General features: G+C 44.6%; 1 protein-coding gene across 2 annotated transcripts in view; it reads left to right on the plus strand.

The window, feature by feature from the left end:
• The window catches only part of TMEM132C (transmembrane protein 132C), a 432,037-nt gene that overhangs the window by 339,204 nt on the left and 74,188 nt on the right, over positions 1 to 18,645 (plus strand). For both annotated transcript variants that reach the window (XM_081538273.1, XM_081538274.1), the window contains one exon: positions 6,777 to 6,960. In XM_081538273.1, the coding sequence (XP_081394399.1) occupies positions 6,777 to 6,960 (184 nt within the window). The remainder of the gene's footprint in view (positions 1 to 6,776; positions 6,961 to 18,645) is intronic.

Consider the following 18,645-nt stretch of genomic DNA (forward strand, 5'->3'; position numbering starts at 1 on the left):
AAAAGTGTAACCTAAATTTAGCTAAAATTTCAGCAGCTTGAGAAATAATATTTCACACATTGCCCATATATTGGGTCCACGTAAGCCTCAGGTTCCACAACAAGGAAAATAGTAGCCAGCAGGAGTGTGTGACCACAACTGAACCTTCAACTGTGTGACCAAGGACTCCCTGGAGCCCTAGTAGGAGACTTCTACACAGTTGGTGTCTAGAAGAACTAGAACCTTCCATACTCTTTCTCTCCACCTAGCAAGGGCACCACTTGGCCCATGCTTTTTTTCGGCTTACCTATGATCCATCTCACCAACTCATTTCTTTTTTTTATGTTTTAAAGATTTTTTTTTATGTAGATCATTTTTGAAGTCTTTATTGAATTTGTTGCAAATTTGTTGAATTTGTTCTGGTTTGTGTTTGGGATTTTTGGCCAAGAAGCATATAGGATCTTAGCTCCCAGACCAGGGATTGAACCCACACCCCTTGCATTGGAAGGTTAAATCTTAACCACTGGACTGCCAGAGAAGTCCCCATTTCTTTTAGTAATCATGTTAGAAACATTACTCATGTCTCGAGGGTCAGTGTGAGGCTCATATCCAGAACTTTGATTCCAAAAACATGTGCTCATGCTCACCCACCATACTGAAGAAAGAAAAACAAGTGACAGGATCTAGTCTAGTCAAATTTAAGGGCACAGCAGAATCCATACTGGCTGCCTGGGAAAGATGCTTAGACCAGGACCCAGGGACCTCAGAGAAGGTCTTATATTTGCCCATCTGCTGTGTTCAGCAAATCCCAGGACACATGGCCTTAGGAGGACAAAGATACACAAGTCCAGTGAGGTTATTGAACAGGAGAAATATTGTAGCTGTAACAAGAGCTACCATCTGATGGATAGTTGCTATTGTATGTATTCAGCTCTACACATGTTCTACCTTTTATCCTTGCAAGAGCCTCATAAGAGTGGCTTAAGACAGATCAAGAAACCAATTTTCCTACTGGTAAAGTTAAGGATTCTTCAACTTTGCTGCATATTAGAATCACCTGGGGGCTTCCCTGGTGGCTCAGTGGTAAAAAATCCACCTACAGTGCAGGAGACTAGGGAAATACAGGTTCAATCCCTGGATCAGGAAGATCCCCTGAAGGAGGAAATGGAAACCCACTCCAGTATTCTTGCTGCAAAATCCCATGGACAGAGGAGCCTGGCAGACTGTGTAGTCCATAGGGTCACAAAGAGTCGGACATGACTGAGCATGTATGCACTGACTGAGAATCACCTGGGAAGTCCTTAAGAATCCCAGTTCCCAGGTTCCATTGCAGGCCAGTGAAAAAAGACCCTTGGTGTGGGACCCAGACCTTAGAATTTGTTAAAGCCCCTTCGCCAAATAATAACAGATTGTCATCCAAGTTGAGAACTAGTGGGTTTGTTAGTCCCCATGTGGGTTCATTAATGCCCCATGTCACACCCCTACTAAAGAGCAGAGTCAGAATTCACACCCAAGTGTGTCTTATTTCAGAGTCCATTGTTGGAACACCTGTCCAATACAATTGCTGTGTAGACACTAGGAAGCAAAAAAATAATATTAATAATCATAACCATTTAGGAGCAAAATGCTTGGTGATCACAGAGGGAGAGAGCCCTTTTTGGTGAAGCAGTAATGTTCAACCTTGACCACACATTAAAATCGCCTGAGCTCTAAAAATACTACCATCTGAATGACATCTCTTGAAATTCTGATTCCATTGGTCCAGGGTAGACCTGGGTATCATTATTTTTTTTTTAATCTCCCCAGATGATTATAACATTCAGTAAAGGTTGAGAGAGGGAAGGCTCAGGTTTCTTCCTTAAGGAAGTAATTCTCCTTTGAAGCAATGTCATTGCATCAATATGATTTGCAGTAAAGTATTTTCTTCCCTCATCCTTCCACATTTACCTGCTCCTATAAATTTTTAGGCTGTGGAGACTGGGATAGAGAGAAGGGAAAAGAATTTAAGTCTGAGCTCAGTCTAATCCAAGGGTGTCTGGAAACAGGGCAACCTTCAACAGCTTTTCCCCTGCCTCTGCCCTTCATCATTATCCTGCATTCTGATTTCTGCCTTGTATGCTAATTGCAGGGAACAGGAATGGAAGAGATGACTCTCTCAGTAACAGATCAAATCCTTTCTCACTGTCCTGACATATTGGATTAGGGCATGTTATCTCAGCTCAGCCAATCTGATATCCCCACTCAGCACTTTGAATGTGGGACTAGTGATGCAAAGCACCAAGGACAGTAGAAAATCTGTTTTGGCATCAGCAGTGGTGTCCCATCTACAGGTGGTTTTGTCCAAGATTCTCATTATCTTATAGCTTTCCTTTTCTCCCACCTATCCTCCATGTGTTTTTCTCCACACTTCCTAGTAATTTTGAGACATGTGTTAAGTTCTCTTTTCTTTGTCGGTCAGCCCAAGGTGTTTTGTGTTACTTGCAACTTGCAGCCAAACTAATATACTTCAGCACCATGGAGACCTCCCAGAGATCATCAGGGCATTCATGGGGATGGTGGGGTCAATGGAACTATCTAATAAAGCCTTTCCCAGAGGGGATGTATGTGTCCTTTGCCTTCATGAAATACACATGAAGTAAAATGAATAAAACAAAACCTGGGCCAAATTATTCTGTTATCTTGGAGCTGCTTCCCTATAGTAAGGTTGATTTCTTCATTTTGTTAGTCTCATTTCTTTCTGCAGCCATTAAGCTGTCAAGAGTGGCTGATGGCTTTGAAGCTGAAATTCCTTACACCCTATAGTGGGGACGTAAAGTCCTTTTGGCTTCTTAAGATACACCAAGACTTCATTTTCTTACAAGATAGAGTTCAATAACTAAGAGGTTTGGTAAATTGGGTTTCCAGTAGTCCAAACTTTATTGTGACTGTTGGGGAAATTTATTTGTTTTTTAGTAAGAGCTTTTTTTAAGCCAATTTTGAAAATTTCTTTCGAGAGCTACTGTAGTAAATCTACACTATTGATTTTGCAAGTGGTTGTTCTTGGTTGCTCTCTGGAGTTACTTAAGTTTTAAATTCCTCTCTTTATTACTCCAGCGATATCATAAGCCCCATATAGGCTGGCATGAAGAGTTCTTGGTTCCTCCAAGGCAAAGGCTTAACAAAGATTTTGATTGGCTCAGAGAGAGGAGGAAAGCACAGCCACAGACACAATTGCAGACGGATTTCTTTTCTTGGCCTCATCTGCTAGCAAAATGGATCATACCATGGCATCGTGTCTGACAGGAATAGCTACTGAGTAAATGCACTGTATACAAATCTAAAGAGATTCCAGTTCATGATGAATGGCAGAGAATCAACATCTATGGTCTGACTTATTCTCAGGGAACTCCTAGACCAGCCCTATGGGGGCATGTTTTTTTGTTTTGTTTTTTGGCTGTGCTGGGTCTTTTTTGCAGCACACGGGCTCTAGAGTGCTTGGACTCAGTATCTGTGGTGTGTAGGCTGCTCTAGTTGTGGCGCCTGGGCTGAGTTAGCCCCACAGCATGTGGGGTTTTAATTCCTGGAGCAGTGATTGAACCTGTGTCCTCTGCACTGGAAGGCGGATTCTTAACCCTAGACCACCAGGGAAGTCCTTAAAGGGGTATGTTTTAAAGGTGGCTTTAGACCAAATCTAAAGTCACAGAGAATGAATATAGTGTCAAATCCTGCTAAAAACAGGAAGAACTCACATTTATTGATGCTTCGTAGTTCTAAGTTCTGTTCTAAGTGCCTGAGACATATTTGCTCATTTATTTAATCCTCATATCAACTCCATGAAATGGAAAGGATTTGAGTTCCCACTTGCCAACTAGGGGAAAGAGGGTAGAGTTGCCCAAAGTAACCTAGCCAGTAACAGGTGATGCCAGTAACAGGTGACCATTTTACCTTAAGTTCAGAAAGTCTGTTTGGCAGATGACAGCATATGGGTCATGATAATGGCTATGTTACCCTGAAAGAGTCATGGGTCATCTTCTATGGGTTCTACTCTCTACATCTCTATGAGAGTAGAACCCATAGAGTCACGGATTCTATTCTCTCCTTCCCTTTCCCGCTTCCTTTCTTTTTCATTCTTCAATAAAATATTTCTTGGGACTTCCCTGGTGGTCCAGTGGTTAACAGTCCACCTTCTAGTGCAGGGGACGTGAGTTCCATCCTTGGTTAGGGAATTAAGATCCCACATGCCATGAGGCAGCTAAGCTCTCTCGCTGCAACTATTGAGCCCGTGTGCCACAATTAGGGAGACATCTATAAGCTGCTATGGAAGAGCTCACATGCTGAAACTAAGATCCAATGCTGTCAAAAATAAAAATTAAAATAAATAAATATTAAAAAAATAAGCTACTCCTTGGATGCCCAATATTTACATGTATCACTGAATCTGCTTTAGCCATAGTGGTAGCAAGATGGAGGAGAGGAGTGTCTTAAGGACCAATTTCAGCCCCATAGCCAGCATCGTCACGTCCCCTGGGTATACACTAAGGATCGCATGGACCACAGTTTGGAAATCACCACACTGCATCATATTTAAGGCAGGGGTCTTCCACCTCAAAGACAGAGATAAGTTAAAGGCACATTGCCAACTCTCCAGCATTATTCTCAGTGTAAGTTCCTTCGGGGCTACAATAGGATCTTTGGACAACTGGATTTTGGCCACATGCAGTACTCAAAAAAGTGAATTTTATTGAATAGTCTGTCAAATAACCAACAGCTGTGTCACCAGCAAGCACAGCCAGTGGCCAGCTCTTCTGAAGATAAGGAGATACCAAGGATGAGTGTTTTTGCTAAGAAGGCAAAGTGAAAACCCCTGAAATAAGAAATGTCTTTAGCCCAGTGAAAGGAGAGGCTGGCCAGAGTGTGCGGGAAGGATATCTAGAAGTTGAACAGACCCAGATTCCTACAGGCCTTACCTGCTGAACCAAGAATACCAAGAGGTCTCTGAGTTTGGAAACACTCCAGATTTCAGACACGTCTAGCTCATTTTCCCAGGCAAATAATTCACCCTTTAAGAAAAAAAAAAGTTTGTTTATTTGTCTATGCAAAGTCTTAGTTGCGGCACTCAAGATCTTCAGTCTTCCTTTTGGCATGTGGGATCTCCAGTTGTGACATGCAAACTCTTAGTTGCAGCATGTGGGATCTAGTTTCCTGACCAGGAATCTAAGCTGGGCCTCCTGCACTGGGAGCTCAGAGTCTTAGCCACTGGACCACCGGGGAAGTCCCAGTAGTCACCCTTGATGTGGTACAGACCATGACTTGAGGTTCCAGTTACTGGGTTTGTTTTCCCTCCCAAAGGGATAGCCAGCATCTCAGAAATTGCTATCCTTCGGTCCTCTCTTCCAGCCCAGAATACTGGAAGGGAGATTCAGGAGTCCCGCCAGGTGCTTTGGTTGGCGCAACAACCTTGCTGTTAACCTCTCATCCCAGCCACTGAGCAGGCTAAGGGTAACAGAGTGAGGAACAAACGTTCTGGCTGTTGGGCAAGCTATGAAGATTGAGTATGTGCATCCTTAACTGATGATCATCCCCAGCAGAAGGAAGGGTTCTCCACCACTCTTGACAGTGGTACCAGCACATGCTTGAGATTCAATGTTACCACCTTTGGTGTTTCTTTCTTGATGTGCCATGGAAAATCCCCCTCAATTCACCTGAAAGCACAAGGCATGCCCAGTAGCTGCCAGCTGAGAAAAATGCTAACTGTTGGCCCACCACTTGCAACAATATTCAGCCCAGAGGCAAAGAGCACTGGGGATACCCCAGCCTGGCTTCCGGACTCCCCAGGTGACTCAGTGGTAAAGAATCCACCTGCCAGTGCAGGAAACCCAGGTTCCATCCCAGGGTCAGGAAGATCCCCTGGAGAAAGAAGTGGCTACCCACTTCAGTATTCTTGCCTGGGAAATCCCATGGACAGAGGAGCCTGGTGGGCTATAGTTCATGGAGTCGCAAAAAAGTCAGAAAAATCTCCCTGGCCCACCCTACAAACCCAGCTATATGCCTGGTATACCCTTCTTTCTTGTTTCCACCAATATTGATTCTTTTGATTCAGTAGCTCCAGAAAACCTCTCCTATTTTCCCTTCTCTAACCTCCTAAAACAAGGTCTGACAAACTTTTCCAGTAAAGGTCCAGATAATGAATACTTTAGGCTCCTAAGGATATGTATTACCTGACATAATTACTCCATCGTGTGCTCATAACACAAAAACAGCCAGAGACAAAACACAATTAGGCAGGGCTGTGTTCCAAAGAAACTATTTACCAAAAAAACAGGCAGCAGGCTGGATTTGGCTGACAGACCACAGTGTGCCCATCTCTGCCCAGGAGAAACTCTCCTGGTGTCTTTCCATACTCAACTCCCCAACTGAATTAGAGGAGAATGTTGTTGAGAGCACAGAGCTGGGAATTGGAAGACGTGGTTCTTGCTCAGTCTGCTTCTAACTCATGTACGACTCTTTGCAACCTCATGGGCTGTAGCCTGCCAGGCTCCTCTGTCCAGGGAAATTCCCAGGCAAGAATACTGGAGTGGGTAGCCATTCCCTTCTCCAAGAGATCTCCCTGACTCAGGGCTGGAACTCTGGTCTGCTGCACTGCAGGTAGATTCTGAACCACCAGGGAAGCTGTGTCAAGTCCCCGGTGCTATGCCTGAAAGGCATTTTCTTTCTTCTTATATTCTAGTTATAATTGTGAGGGAGTGAGCCAAAGGGATTGAAAGGTTTTGCCACCGAACAAAGTCAACTTAAAGCTCTTTTCCTTTGCTCTCTTACAGAAGCAGCAGTTTATTCAATGAGGTCGTGCAGATGAACTTTGAAATCGCCAGCTTCAGCAGCCTTTCGGGGAGCCAGCCCATCACCTGGCAAGTGGAATACCCACGGAGGGGGACCACGGACATCGCGGTGTCAGAGATCTTCATCAGCCAGAAGGACCTGGTTGGCATCGTGCCCTTGGCCATGGTAAGACTTTTGTGAGCATGGATGCACCTGAGTTCAGCTGTCCGATTTCACCTTGGCATCCTTCTTAGCTTTCCCAGGATGTTGGCTGCAATTGTTTTATGGGATGTTTGCATTCAAAGTTTTCCATCTTCCTACCCCCTTGGAAGTCACTACTTTTCATTAATCCAGGCTTTCTCAACTTCAGCTAATTTTATACTGGCTTTATGACATTTGCCATTTCCCTGTGCCAGATATATAGTATTTACTTACTTTTTCTTCTCGAAGTCTACACCAGTTCTTTTTATTTCTATTCCCCTTTTATAAGGAAGCTTTAAGCCACTACTTTTATTATTAGGATGTGTGTGGTTTGCTGCTGCTGTAAACCACCCCCAAATCTTAGGTTCCTCATGAAACCTAGGTTGTTCTTGCTTATACCACATGGCTTAGATGATAGGGGGCTCTGTTCCAGGCAGTCCCTCTGGGATCTAGGCTGATGGATATGTCATCATCTTGCAGCTAAACGTCAGAAACAACCTGGCCTTCTTGGAGGCAAAGACAGAGGAACACTCCAAGTCACATGCAAGCTCTTTTAAGCAATGGCCAACAAATTACAAGTGACACTTTCACACACATCCTTGGACAGGAGTCCCCATCGCCCCATCAGATTTCAAGAGGGCTGGGAAACATAGGTGCAGAGGAAAAGTTAGATGACTACCCTGGTCTCTGTCTCATTGCACAAGAAATCACATGTAATTGACACAAATAGAACACAGCACAAGTACAGTACATTCAAATCCCTGTTGCCAACTTTCCTGTACAGCTAGAAATGAGGAAGTGAGAGAGAGAATGGTAAGGCGCTAGATGGATCACTCACCCACGTCTGCCAAGCCCTGAAACTATTCTCAAGAGCCATTCCTAGGCTTGAGTACAAGTGTTAAGACCCCCTTCTAGGAGATGTAAAGAGGATGGCATTTCAAAGGCATGGGGAAAGTGTTCTGAAGTGTAGCTCCAACTGTTTTTGCCAGAATTCACTTTCACGGACATGGAGCCTGGTGTGGATGTTCAAAAACTAATTTCTGTTCAGCTTTGGTGGCTCAGACACTAAAAAATCTGCCTGCCATGTGTGAGACCTGGAGAAGGAAATGGCAATCCACTCCAGTATTCTTGTCTGGAGAATTCCATGGAAAGAGGAGCCTGACAGGCTACAGTCCATGTGGTTTCAAAGAGTCGGACATGACTGAGCGAGTAATTGCATTAGAAATTGGAATGAGCAGGCTTTATTGACACCAGGTTAAGAAACATATCAATTAGAATTCTTTGAGTTACATGTGACAGAAAAACCAACTCAAATTGGCTTAAGCATAATGAATTCACCAGCTCAGGTAACTTAAAAAGTTTAGAAAAGTGTTTCTCAGATGTTAACATGCATATAGGTCACCTGACGATTCTCCTCAGATGCAAATGCTCATTTAGGAGGTATGGGTTGAGTACTTTGTTAAAGCTCCTAAGTTATGTCAATGCCTCTGGTCAGTGGAGTGCAGGTTGAGTATCAAGTATGGAGTGTGTGTGTGCAAATGATGTCATCATGGGAGGTGGCTCCTTGTCCCCTCTCAGCTTTGTGCCCTTCTTGGCTAGAATCAGTGTCCAAGAGACTCTGTCCCTAAGGTGGCCCCTGGTAGTATCATGCTGATATAGTCACAGCATCATATCCAACAGGAAAAGAGTGAAAACTCATTGTCAATCACTCAAGCAAATTCTTAAGACTGACTCTGATTGGAACTGATTGGCTGGCTTGGGTCATGTGTCCAACCTGGGAAGCTAATCATGGAAGCCAAACAAAATGTGATGCTCTCATTGGCCTGGCCTGGGGAACACCTCCCCCTGGAGCATGTTTGGAATCAGACTAAGAGCTGCTAGACATGGGGCATGATGGGAAAATCTGAGTCCACTAAAAGGAGGAATGGATGCTAGGAAGACATAGCAACAGACATACACATAGAAGGTATTCTCTACCATAGACTTCTCTTGACTTTTCATGTCCTAGAAAAGGCCTCAACAATCTATAGCCCATGGGCTAAATTCAATTTCTGCCTGTTTTTATGCATCATGCAAGCTAGGAATGACTTTTTCATTTTCAAGTAGCTGCATTCTAAACGGTTATATAAGTAATTTGCTAATATACTCAGTTTTGCCTCTTGGCCCACAAACCCTAAAATGTTTTCTATCTAGCCCTTTAGAGAGAAGATTTGCAGCCCTATGTTAACATAAATTATAGCCTATAAGTGCCTAGTTTTCACTCTATTTCAAAAAGATAAGACATCCAAATACTGTGAAAAGTAAAGTCATTATTAGGATATGAGATATATTTTGGCCACAAGAAACCCCTCTTTGAAGCAAGGTATTATTATTGTTGTTATTGTGATTTTGTAATACCTTTAAGGTAAAATGAAATGATGACTTACACACCCAGAATCCTATTGTTTGCAAATAACTGTAAAAGAATTCAAACTGGCTGCATCCAAGTGATCACGGAGTCGCTGACCACACACGGAGTAGAGTTCAGAGTTCTGATGGCTAGATTTGAACTCATGTGATGTCATCATTTTTATTCCCCTCAAATTTACAATTTAACTTCAACTCTGCAAAGAGATGTGGACAATTAAGAACTGTATTAACAAGTAGAGTATAAAAGCATCAGTTTGGAGGAATTTCTATTCTCTTATTTTCTGTGTTTTCAAAGTTTATTCTAGAATAAGTTTTAGTACTTTAATAGGCAGCTGAAATAGAAATTTTTATTTGGAAGAAAGTAGCAAATTAAACAGCTTGATTGGAAGATGAGACATCTTATAAAAAAAAAAAAACTGAATAAGAGGCAAATCTTTAGGTCGCTTTTAGCAGCCAGTGAGGCAATGGGTTAGTCTTTGAAAAAAAGACTTTGAATTCCCCCAATTGTTGCTCATTTTAAAGAAAAACAAACTGCAGAAAGGCAAAATGGATGATTACCATATCAGAAATGGGCCTCTTTGGGGGAAGTTCTCTTAGAATCAAGCCTTCCCAAGCCCCTTCCTAAACCAGGTAAAAAGCCATGAGTCCACTGATGAGATTCTCAGTGACCTTCTGTCTCACTTAGCAGAAGCTTCTAACTCCCCATGGATAAATGAGATGGAAGGAGCAGAGGACAGGGCCCTCAACTCTCTAGAAGACTGATCCTTCCGGGAAGGAGCCCCTGAATAACACTGCCCACCCCTTGCAGCATCCTAAGTCCAGAACTTGGCCCTACAAAGCCTTCTTTTGTCCACCCCGCTGTCACTTCCTTACTCAGCGATGTGATCCTCTCTTTGCGCGGGGGCAGGAAAGCTTCTGGGTCCAGTTCCATGGGCGTCGAGCATCTCCCACCCATCTCCTACCCCTCCAGTGCTCCCTGCCCAAAGCGCTAACATCAGCTGGGGCAGGAGAAGGGGAGGGGTCTGGCTGCAGAGATCAGGACCAAAGACTGTCCAGGACAGCCTGGGGCCAGCACAGACTGGGAGCTGGAGCCGTAATTTTAGTTCTTGGGCTTCCGTTCTTCTTTGACGTAAGAAAAAAGTACTCACGTGTCTAGTTGAGACCCTATGAGCAGAGGCCAGGCGCAGACCTCCGTGTGGCAGTTTCTGCAAGTTGGCAGCACACATGTGGAGATGCTGGTCTCTTTTCAGGATAAAGAGATGCAGAATCCACTTGACCTCACCCTGAGCTCTTACCATGTGCAGACATAGTGGGTGTACATTGTAGTCCATCCTGAGGAGTCAGCAGTAAACAGACAGGTCTTTCACTCGGAGGACTGACACTCAGGGGGATTGTAGGGTGAGAGAGCCAACAGACCACAAATAAGAAGCCATTTCTTAAGCGCTAAGACCATTCGTGAGAAGATGAACGGAGATGTATGAAGATACATGAAGACGAACAAGGCCGGACAAGGGGGATGGCATGTAACCATTTCCCAGTTCTGTTCACATCTCAAAGTTTCTCCCTGCAGTTTATTTAAAAATACAAAGCCAGAGGAATCTCCCAGCGGTCCAATGGTTAGGGCTCAGCACTTTCACTGCCGGGACCAGGGTTCAATCCCCGGTCGGGGAACTAAGATCCCACAAGCTGTGTGGTGCAGCCAAAAAACAAATAAATAAGTAAATTTTACAAACATATAAAGTTAAATTTTATGTCAGCAAAAACAGGAGCCTCTAATTTTGGAAGGTGTCAGAAGAGGCCCTTTGTTCCAGGACCCAACTGACTTTATCCTGGATTGACTTTACTGGGAAGTGGCAAGATTTACTGAGAATCTTTAAGAATTTCAAATGATTATCATTTTCTACCTTTGCAAACTTAGGATGAAATATTCCCTGACCCCTGAAACATGGTGAGAACTTGGGGTTTTTTTCTTCCATCAAGCTTTCAAAATTCCTGGAATGTGCCCATATCTCTCTGCATAAAATCAAATTTAAAATAAAGTGGCTATCACTTGGGCTGTTTAAAGGAGAAATTGCTACTTGTTCTCGAGCCCACAAAGTGATGATCTTAATCCTCACCTCTCCAGGGTGTCACAGAGATTCATTAAGGTTTGAGAGATGCTTGGAGCTGCAGGGCGGAAAGTGCAGCAGGAAAGGATTGTGGGGAAGGAGATAGCAGGGTCTGCCCCCTTCTTCTGACCTGCTCCACCCTGCTCTGGACCCTGGGTGCTGAGCCATGTGGACCACAGCCCCAGTCTCCCTTGCCCTCCAGCTTCTGGTGGGGTTTTTAGCCAGTGGGAGGTGTTGATGCCCTAACCCCCTTCCACCCCCATCCCACCCTGTGTCTATGAATATGATCTTATTTGGAAGTAGCATCTTTGCACCTGTGATTAAGCTAAAATGAAGTCCAAGGGAATTTCCTGGTGGTTCAGTGGTTAGGACTCGGTGCTTTTCACTGCAAGGTCCCAGGTTCGATCAGGGAACTAAGATCCATTCAAGCCACATGGTATGGCCAAAAAAATTTTTTTTTCATTTGTAAAATGAGGTCCAAAATCCAGTGATTGGTGTCCTTTCAAGAAGAGCTAGATTTAGACATCTGGAGGAGACCATGGGGAAGAAGGCCATTGGAGGACGGTGACAGAGCTCAGAGGGAGGCATATACAAACCAAGGAAAGCAAAATCTGCCAGCAACCTACAGAGTCTAGAACAAATGCAAGGAAGGTTCTCTTCTAGTGCCTTCAGAGGGAGCCTGGCCCTACAGACACCTTGAGTTTGCACTTCCGGACTGCAGAATCCCAGGAGAATTGCTGTGTTTTAAGCCACCCAGTTTGTGGTACTTCGTTTCAGTAGCTCTAGAACACTAACGCAGCCCTGTCCCTCCCCCTCTTGTGCTATCCCTAATCCCTCCCTTCCCTTTGGCTGCACATCTACCAGGGGCACAGTCCTCTCCACATACAGCTCTGTCCTGTCTGATTCTCCTCTCTCTGGGTACCAGTAACTGGGCTGCTTACCCCCAGGCTCCCAGCTGGGATGGGCATCTGGGTGTTCCACCATCCCTGGATGTTTCCTTCGATCCTGCCCATAGCTCTGTCATCACACGCTCTCCGGTTCTATCCCATTGAGTGGACCATCTGTTTTCAGCCAGGATGCTGAGGGATACTGTACATGCTCTAGACTCTCCTTCCTAGAGGATACCCAATGATTATCCTCAGTCTGTGAGGAAGCAATCACTGGGGTATCTGAACTCCATGGTTGGACTTCTCCACCCAGCGGCATCACATGGTTACGTCTCTGCATCCTTTGCCATTGCTAAATTCAGAGAATTGAACTTGGGGAATGGAATGTTCATTCGCTAGCCTGTGGCTTTGCAGAAATGCTGTTGGTCCCCCTTGTCAATCTACAAGTGATGGATGACTTAACTGTGCTCTGAGGTCCATGGGGAAGCGTGTTAGCAATATCCTGTGTTGGAGAAAGGCAAAGGCAGGCATTCATTCCAGAGAACCGAGGGACATCTCCTTTGATGGGGATGGGAGAATATTATTTTTAAAAAGACAATGAAAAAATAATGTGTTCTTATTTTCCCGAACACCTTGATCTCCACGCTCCTTCTCCAACTTGAAGATTTTACATTTCTAATTCCCTTGGAGTATTTTAAGGATGGCTTTGATGCTCTTGGCAGTTGAAAAATGTTTGCTCAGTTGAAAAATAACTATATGAGCAGAAGAAGTGTTTCCTTGTCACAGCTGGAGATTTACTTTGGAATTCAATTTTAAAATATCCCTCCCTCCAAGTCACCTGTGCAGATTTGTGTCTAAAAAGCTGATCTATGACTCATCTGGAGCTGTTTTGACAGCGGTTTCAAGGTTGCTGATTAATTATCCAATACATGGTACCTTATTCACTGCCTGCCACAAAGAAAATGCTCCAAAAATATGATTATGATTGCCATTCATATTTTCATCATCATTATCTGATCTTGGGTTTCCCTATCAGTAAAAGGAAGGGATGGGAATGAACAATCAATCTAGTCTCTTCCAACTTTATACTTTGCCTCATTTTACTTACAGTATGCACATAGAAAGTAAAAGCTGTGCTCTAATTTTAAAGATTACATAACTCCACCGGGTATAAGAGACAGAGATGGAGAGAAGAGTGATGCTGACCTAGGAAAATTAGTTGGAGGGACTCACAGGCCAGCACTATCTTCTTCCTTACCCTGAATGTCAGTCAGAGCCCATGTACCATAAGAGCGGAGTCCTGGAAAGAAAATCACACCTTGGTGCAACTAACTGCCAAACCATAGCACACCAACTTCTCACTTTTACTATGTCCATATACCACTGAGTTTATCATTGACTTAATATTTTCTCTCAGCAGAGAACAATCTAGGAATTGAGAGCCAACTATGTTGGCCTAAGCCCCAGCTCTTCCTTTGAATGACTGTGTGACCTTGGACAAATGCGAATGATACTATTTTGTTCTTTTTCCTGACTGAGTAATATTCAGTTGTATACCTGAACCACATCTTTACCTATTCATCCATCAATGGAATTTAGGTTGTTTCCATGTCCTGACTATTGTGAAAAGTGCCACAGTGAGCACTGGGGTGCATGAACCTTTTCAAATTACAAAGACTTTATTCTGAGGATTCTTAGGCTTCACCAGCCAGTGAGAGATGCCCATGACACAGAGATGGCTAAGAGCTACTGCCACAGAGAATTAAACCTTCATCCCAACTTCTACATCACCCCCACCTGCAGGGAAAAGGATGCACCACCATCTCCTTATTAGGTACCTACTGTGTGCCCGGCATGGTTTTATTTTTTATTTTTTAAAAATATTTATTTATTTGGCTGTACCAGGTCTTAATTAAGGCATTCAAGATCTTTTAGTTATGGCCTGTGGGATCTAGTTCCCCAACCAGGGCTGGAACCTGGGCCCCCTGCATTGGGAGTGTAGAGTCTTAGCCACTGAACCACCAAAGAAGTCCCCAGGCAAGGTTTTAGTTGCTGCTGAGTGTGTTCCCACTCAGCATCTTTGTCCTTGCTGAGCCCTCCATCCCCTGCCGAAAGGCTCCTCCATCCATGCATGCCTGGTTCTTGCAGACTCAGCCCCGACATCATCCCAGGAGGGTCCGCCTCCCTCCATAGCATCAAGAGCTGCCCCCTGACACCTCATACTGTCATGTTCCCATATCTTAGTCTCCTCATATCTGATGAAATTCCTCTTTGATCATCCCCGACACTGTCTTTCTTACATTTTGTTTACGTATTCATCATAACGTAAACCCTGCCTCCACCAGTCCCCCCTCAGTCTGGAATTTTGCCTCTGTGACAGCTAAGATTTTGTCCCCATTTCATTTTGGCCTAGTGTCCCTTACTGTCCATTCATTCCATGCATGCATGCTCAGGCGTTCAGTCGTATCTCACTCATTGCGACCCCATGGACTGTAGCCCACCAGGCTCCTCTGTCCATTAAATTTTCCAGGCATGAATATTGGAGTGAGTTGCCATTTCCTCTTCCAGGGGATCTTTCCAACCCAGGGATTGAACCTGCATCTCCTGCATCAGCAGGTGGATTCTTTACCGCTGAGCCATTAGGGAAGCCCCCTTTCATTCCATCTTCCATTAAGTATTGGCTGTGTGTCAAGCTGGGGAAACAGCAAGGAACAGTCCCATGTACAGCATCCCAGGGATTATCCTGCGATGTCCACTTTGAAAGCCCCCTGCGTGCCTGGGTCCCTTGTTTCCTCCAGCTGCCTCTCACCTAAGTTCTTCAGTGCAGACACACCCCTGCAGCACCACCCATCTGCTCAGACCCAGCGCCCAGCATCGGAGGAGGCAGACCTCCACCATGTCAGTCCTGGTCAGTTCCACAGGAAGGAAGGCGAGGGTGGCCTGGAGACTATTGAACAGGATACCAGCCAGCATCTTAAAGACTCCCAGTGGCCAATGAGATGCTACAACAGAGATAATGAATTGTTGGCACAGAATTCTACTCCTTCCCTGCTGGCTCCCCTAACCCCTCTGATGTGGCACCCACCCATCTGTGTTGTGTTTCTCTCAAACTGGTCTCTGAGGCAGCCGCATTCCCTGCCTTACAGCCACCAGCTTCATCCAGGCCACTGCCATCTCCCTGTCTCTGTCCTGACCCCCAACAACTCATTCCTCTCACTGAGAACCTGCCCAGGTGTCTCTCCTCTGGGCAGTCACTGTTCTGATAACTCCTATTGCATGTAACAAAAAGAAAGAAAGAAAGAAAGAAAAATGCAGTGAACCTCACCAGGACTGAGGAAGCCCTGAATATCTAGGCCATAGCTACTCACTGATCTAAAGACCTTTCTCAGGATTTCCTTGGCAATCCAGTGGTTAAGATTACACCTTCCAATGCAAGGAGCATGGATTCAATCCCTGGTTTGGGAGCTAAGATCCCACATGCCTTGCAGTCAAAAGAAAAACATAAAACAGAAGCAATATTATAACAAATTCAATAAAGACTTTAAGATGGTCTACATCCAAAAAAAAAAAAAAAAAGCCTTTTAAAACTGAATAAATGAAGAGACCACCTCCCCTTCCACTGCATTCCAGCTCCAGGGCATTTGCACCTGCTGTTTCCTGTATCTGGAGCTTCTCCTCCTGATTCTATACTGCATCTTTCCCCACATTATACAGGTCCCTGCTTAAATCTTCTCAAACTGATTTTAATGACTTCATCTTATCACAGCCTGATCACTCTCTCCCTCCTGAGTATCTTGATTGTCTTTTATAGCAAGACAGAAAATCGCATGATTTTCCCCACTGGCATGTCAGTTCCAGGAAGGCAGAGACCACTCTGTCAACAGCATTGAGAACAATGCTTTGCACCCAGTAGGTGCTTAATAAGGAACTGTCGACCCACTGCATCTGTTTTCCCCACCTAAGCATAAGCTCCTCGAAGTTAAGGACTCACCTCTTTCATCAGTGCCTGGCGCTGCCCCTGCCAAAAGGACACCGCTCCAAAATATTTGTTGCCTAAATTTCTCCAGCCAAAAGGAAGATGTGTGATTCTCACTGCTTGCTGAGTGCAGGTTACTGATGCCAAGGTGAACATTCAATAATTGTCAGCCCTTCTTCTATAGCCCCATAATTACGTCAGCCCTTGCAACAGGTTAGAGCACTCATCTAGGAACGAATTTACAGTTCATTTGCAATAATTGTCACACAAGAGGGAAAAAGGAATATTTTAGAGGGAAAACGGAAAAGATGTGTCTGTAATGGAAGTAATGAATTCTCTGGAGCTATTTCAATCCCCTTTATAAATAGACTGTGTATTTAGACCTGTTTTACAGCGTCGTCCACTCATTTTTTTCAGATGGGGAGAAAGTTCAGTGGCTATTCAGAGTCTTTTGTTCAGCTTTAGTTCACAAATTTGAAGAATTTAAAATCAAGTTGTGGGGACTTCCCTGGCAGTCCAGTGGTTAAGACTCCACATTCTACTGCAGCCAGGTATGCGTTTGATTTCTGGTCGGTAAACTGAGATCGTGTATGTTTACGTAGCCAAAAATAAAATAAATGCAAACTGAACTGAGAAAGGAGTGTGGATTGTGCTATTTCCATGGTTCTCAAACCTGAGAATGGTGGATATCACCAGGGGGCCTTGTTAAAACATGGACGGCCAGCCCCACTCCAGCGATTCTGGCTCCGTAGGTTGGGGGTAGGACCCAAGAATTTGCATTTCTGACCATTTCCTGGTGACACTGATGCTGCTGCTCCAAGGACCACTGCCTTGGATCGAGGCTTCCACTGCTTAGTTTTCCCTTTGCAACACCCATCTCTCCCCAGCACGATGTTCTATGTGTACTTATTGACTGTCAGTGGCCCATCTCCCCTCTGGCCGGTCATCTCCATGTAGGTAAGTTCTTGGACTTGTTCATGGCTGTGTCCTCAACTTCTAGAACATTGCTCAGCACCTAGAGATATTCAATAAGTATCTCCACTGAATTAATGAGTTCTGATAATGTATAAGGGCTTCCCAGGTGGTTCAGTGGGTAAAAAATCCGCCTGCAATTCAGGACACACAGAAGACGCAGGTTTGATCCCTGGGTCAGGAAGATCCCCTGGAGGAGGGCATGGCAACCCACTCCAGTATTCTTGCCCAGAGATTATGGACAGACGAGCCTGGCGGGCCATAGTCCACAGGGTCACAAAGAGTCAGACATGACTGAAGCAACTGAGCACCACTCAATAATGTATATACCTTCTGCATATCGGAGAAGGCAATGGCAACCCACTCCAGTACTCTTGCCTGGAGAATCCGATGGACGGGGGAGTCTGGTAGGCTGCAGTCCATGGGGTCGCTAGGAGTTGGACACGACTGAGCGACTTCACTTTTACTTTTCACTTTCATGCATTGGAGAAGGCAATGGCAACCCACTCCAGCACTCTTGCCTGGAGAATCCCATGGACGGGGGAGCCTGGTGGGCTGCCGTCTATGGGGTCTCACAGAGTCGGACACGACTGAAGCAACTTAGCAGCAGCAGCAGCAGCAGCAGCTTCTGCATATCCTACACATTATTAATTTCAGTTACAATCTGGGGAGGAAAGAGACATATTTAGAAACTTAGAAAACAGTATTGTCCAGTGGAACTTCCTGTAGCAATATTCCATATCTATACCACCAGCTACATGGGGTCCTCGAGCACTTAAAATTGGCTAGAGCCACAGAGGAATTGAATTTTTAACTTGACATAAATTTAGTTCATTGTAATGTAAATAGCCACATGTGGCCAGTGGGCCCTTTATCAGATGAAGCAGTGATACAGGGGGATAGTGATGAAGATGATTGGATGGGAAAGGTAGGTCCAGATTCTGTCCTGCTGTGAGTCCAAACCTCTCCATCATTCTTCCTCTGTTCAGTCCTCAGTGTAGCTCCTATGGGACTGTTCAGTGATGGGGCTACATGTTTTTTCATATTGTATATTATCTGTTCTGTTAAACTTAGAAAAAGCATGATGAAAGATCTTTGAATTCCTTGTGCTTTATCAGCACAGTTTTGGAGCAGATGTCAGGAAACAAGCTCCACTGGCTTAACCCAAAGGGAGAGTTAACACCATTGTCCAAGGGCTTCAGGCACAGTTGGATCCAGGTGCTCAAGCAACATTTCCAACCATTTGTCTTTTTTTCCAAGCTCTGCTTTTCTGTCTGCAGACTTTCCTTTCCAGGCAGGATTTCCCAAAGGTTATTGC

The sequence above is a fragment of the Giraffa tippelskirchi genome, chromosome 11 (genome assembly GCF_054371585.1).
Source record: "Giraffa tippelskirchi isolate mGirTip1 chromosome 11, T2T-mGirTip1v1.2.pri, whole genome shotgun sequence".
Classification (NCBI taxonomy): Eukaryota; Metazoa; Chordata; class Mammalia; order Artiodactyla; family Giraffidae; genus Giraffa; species Giraffa tippelskirchi.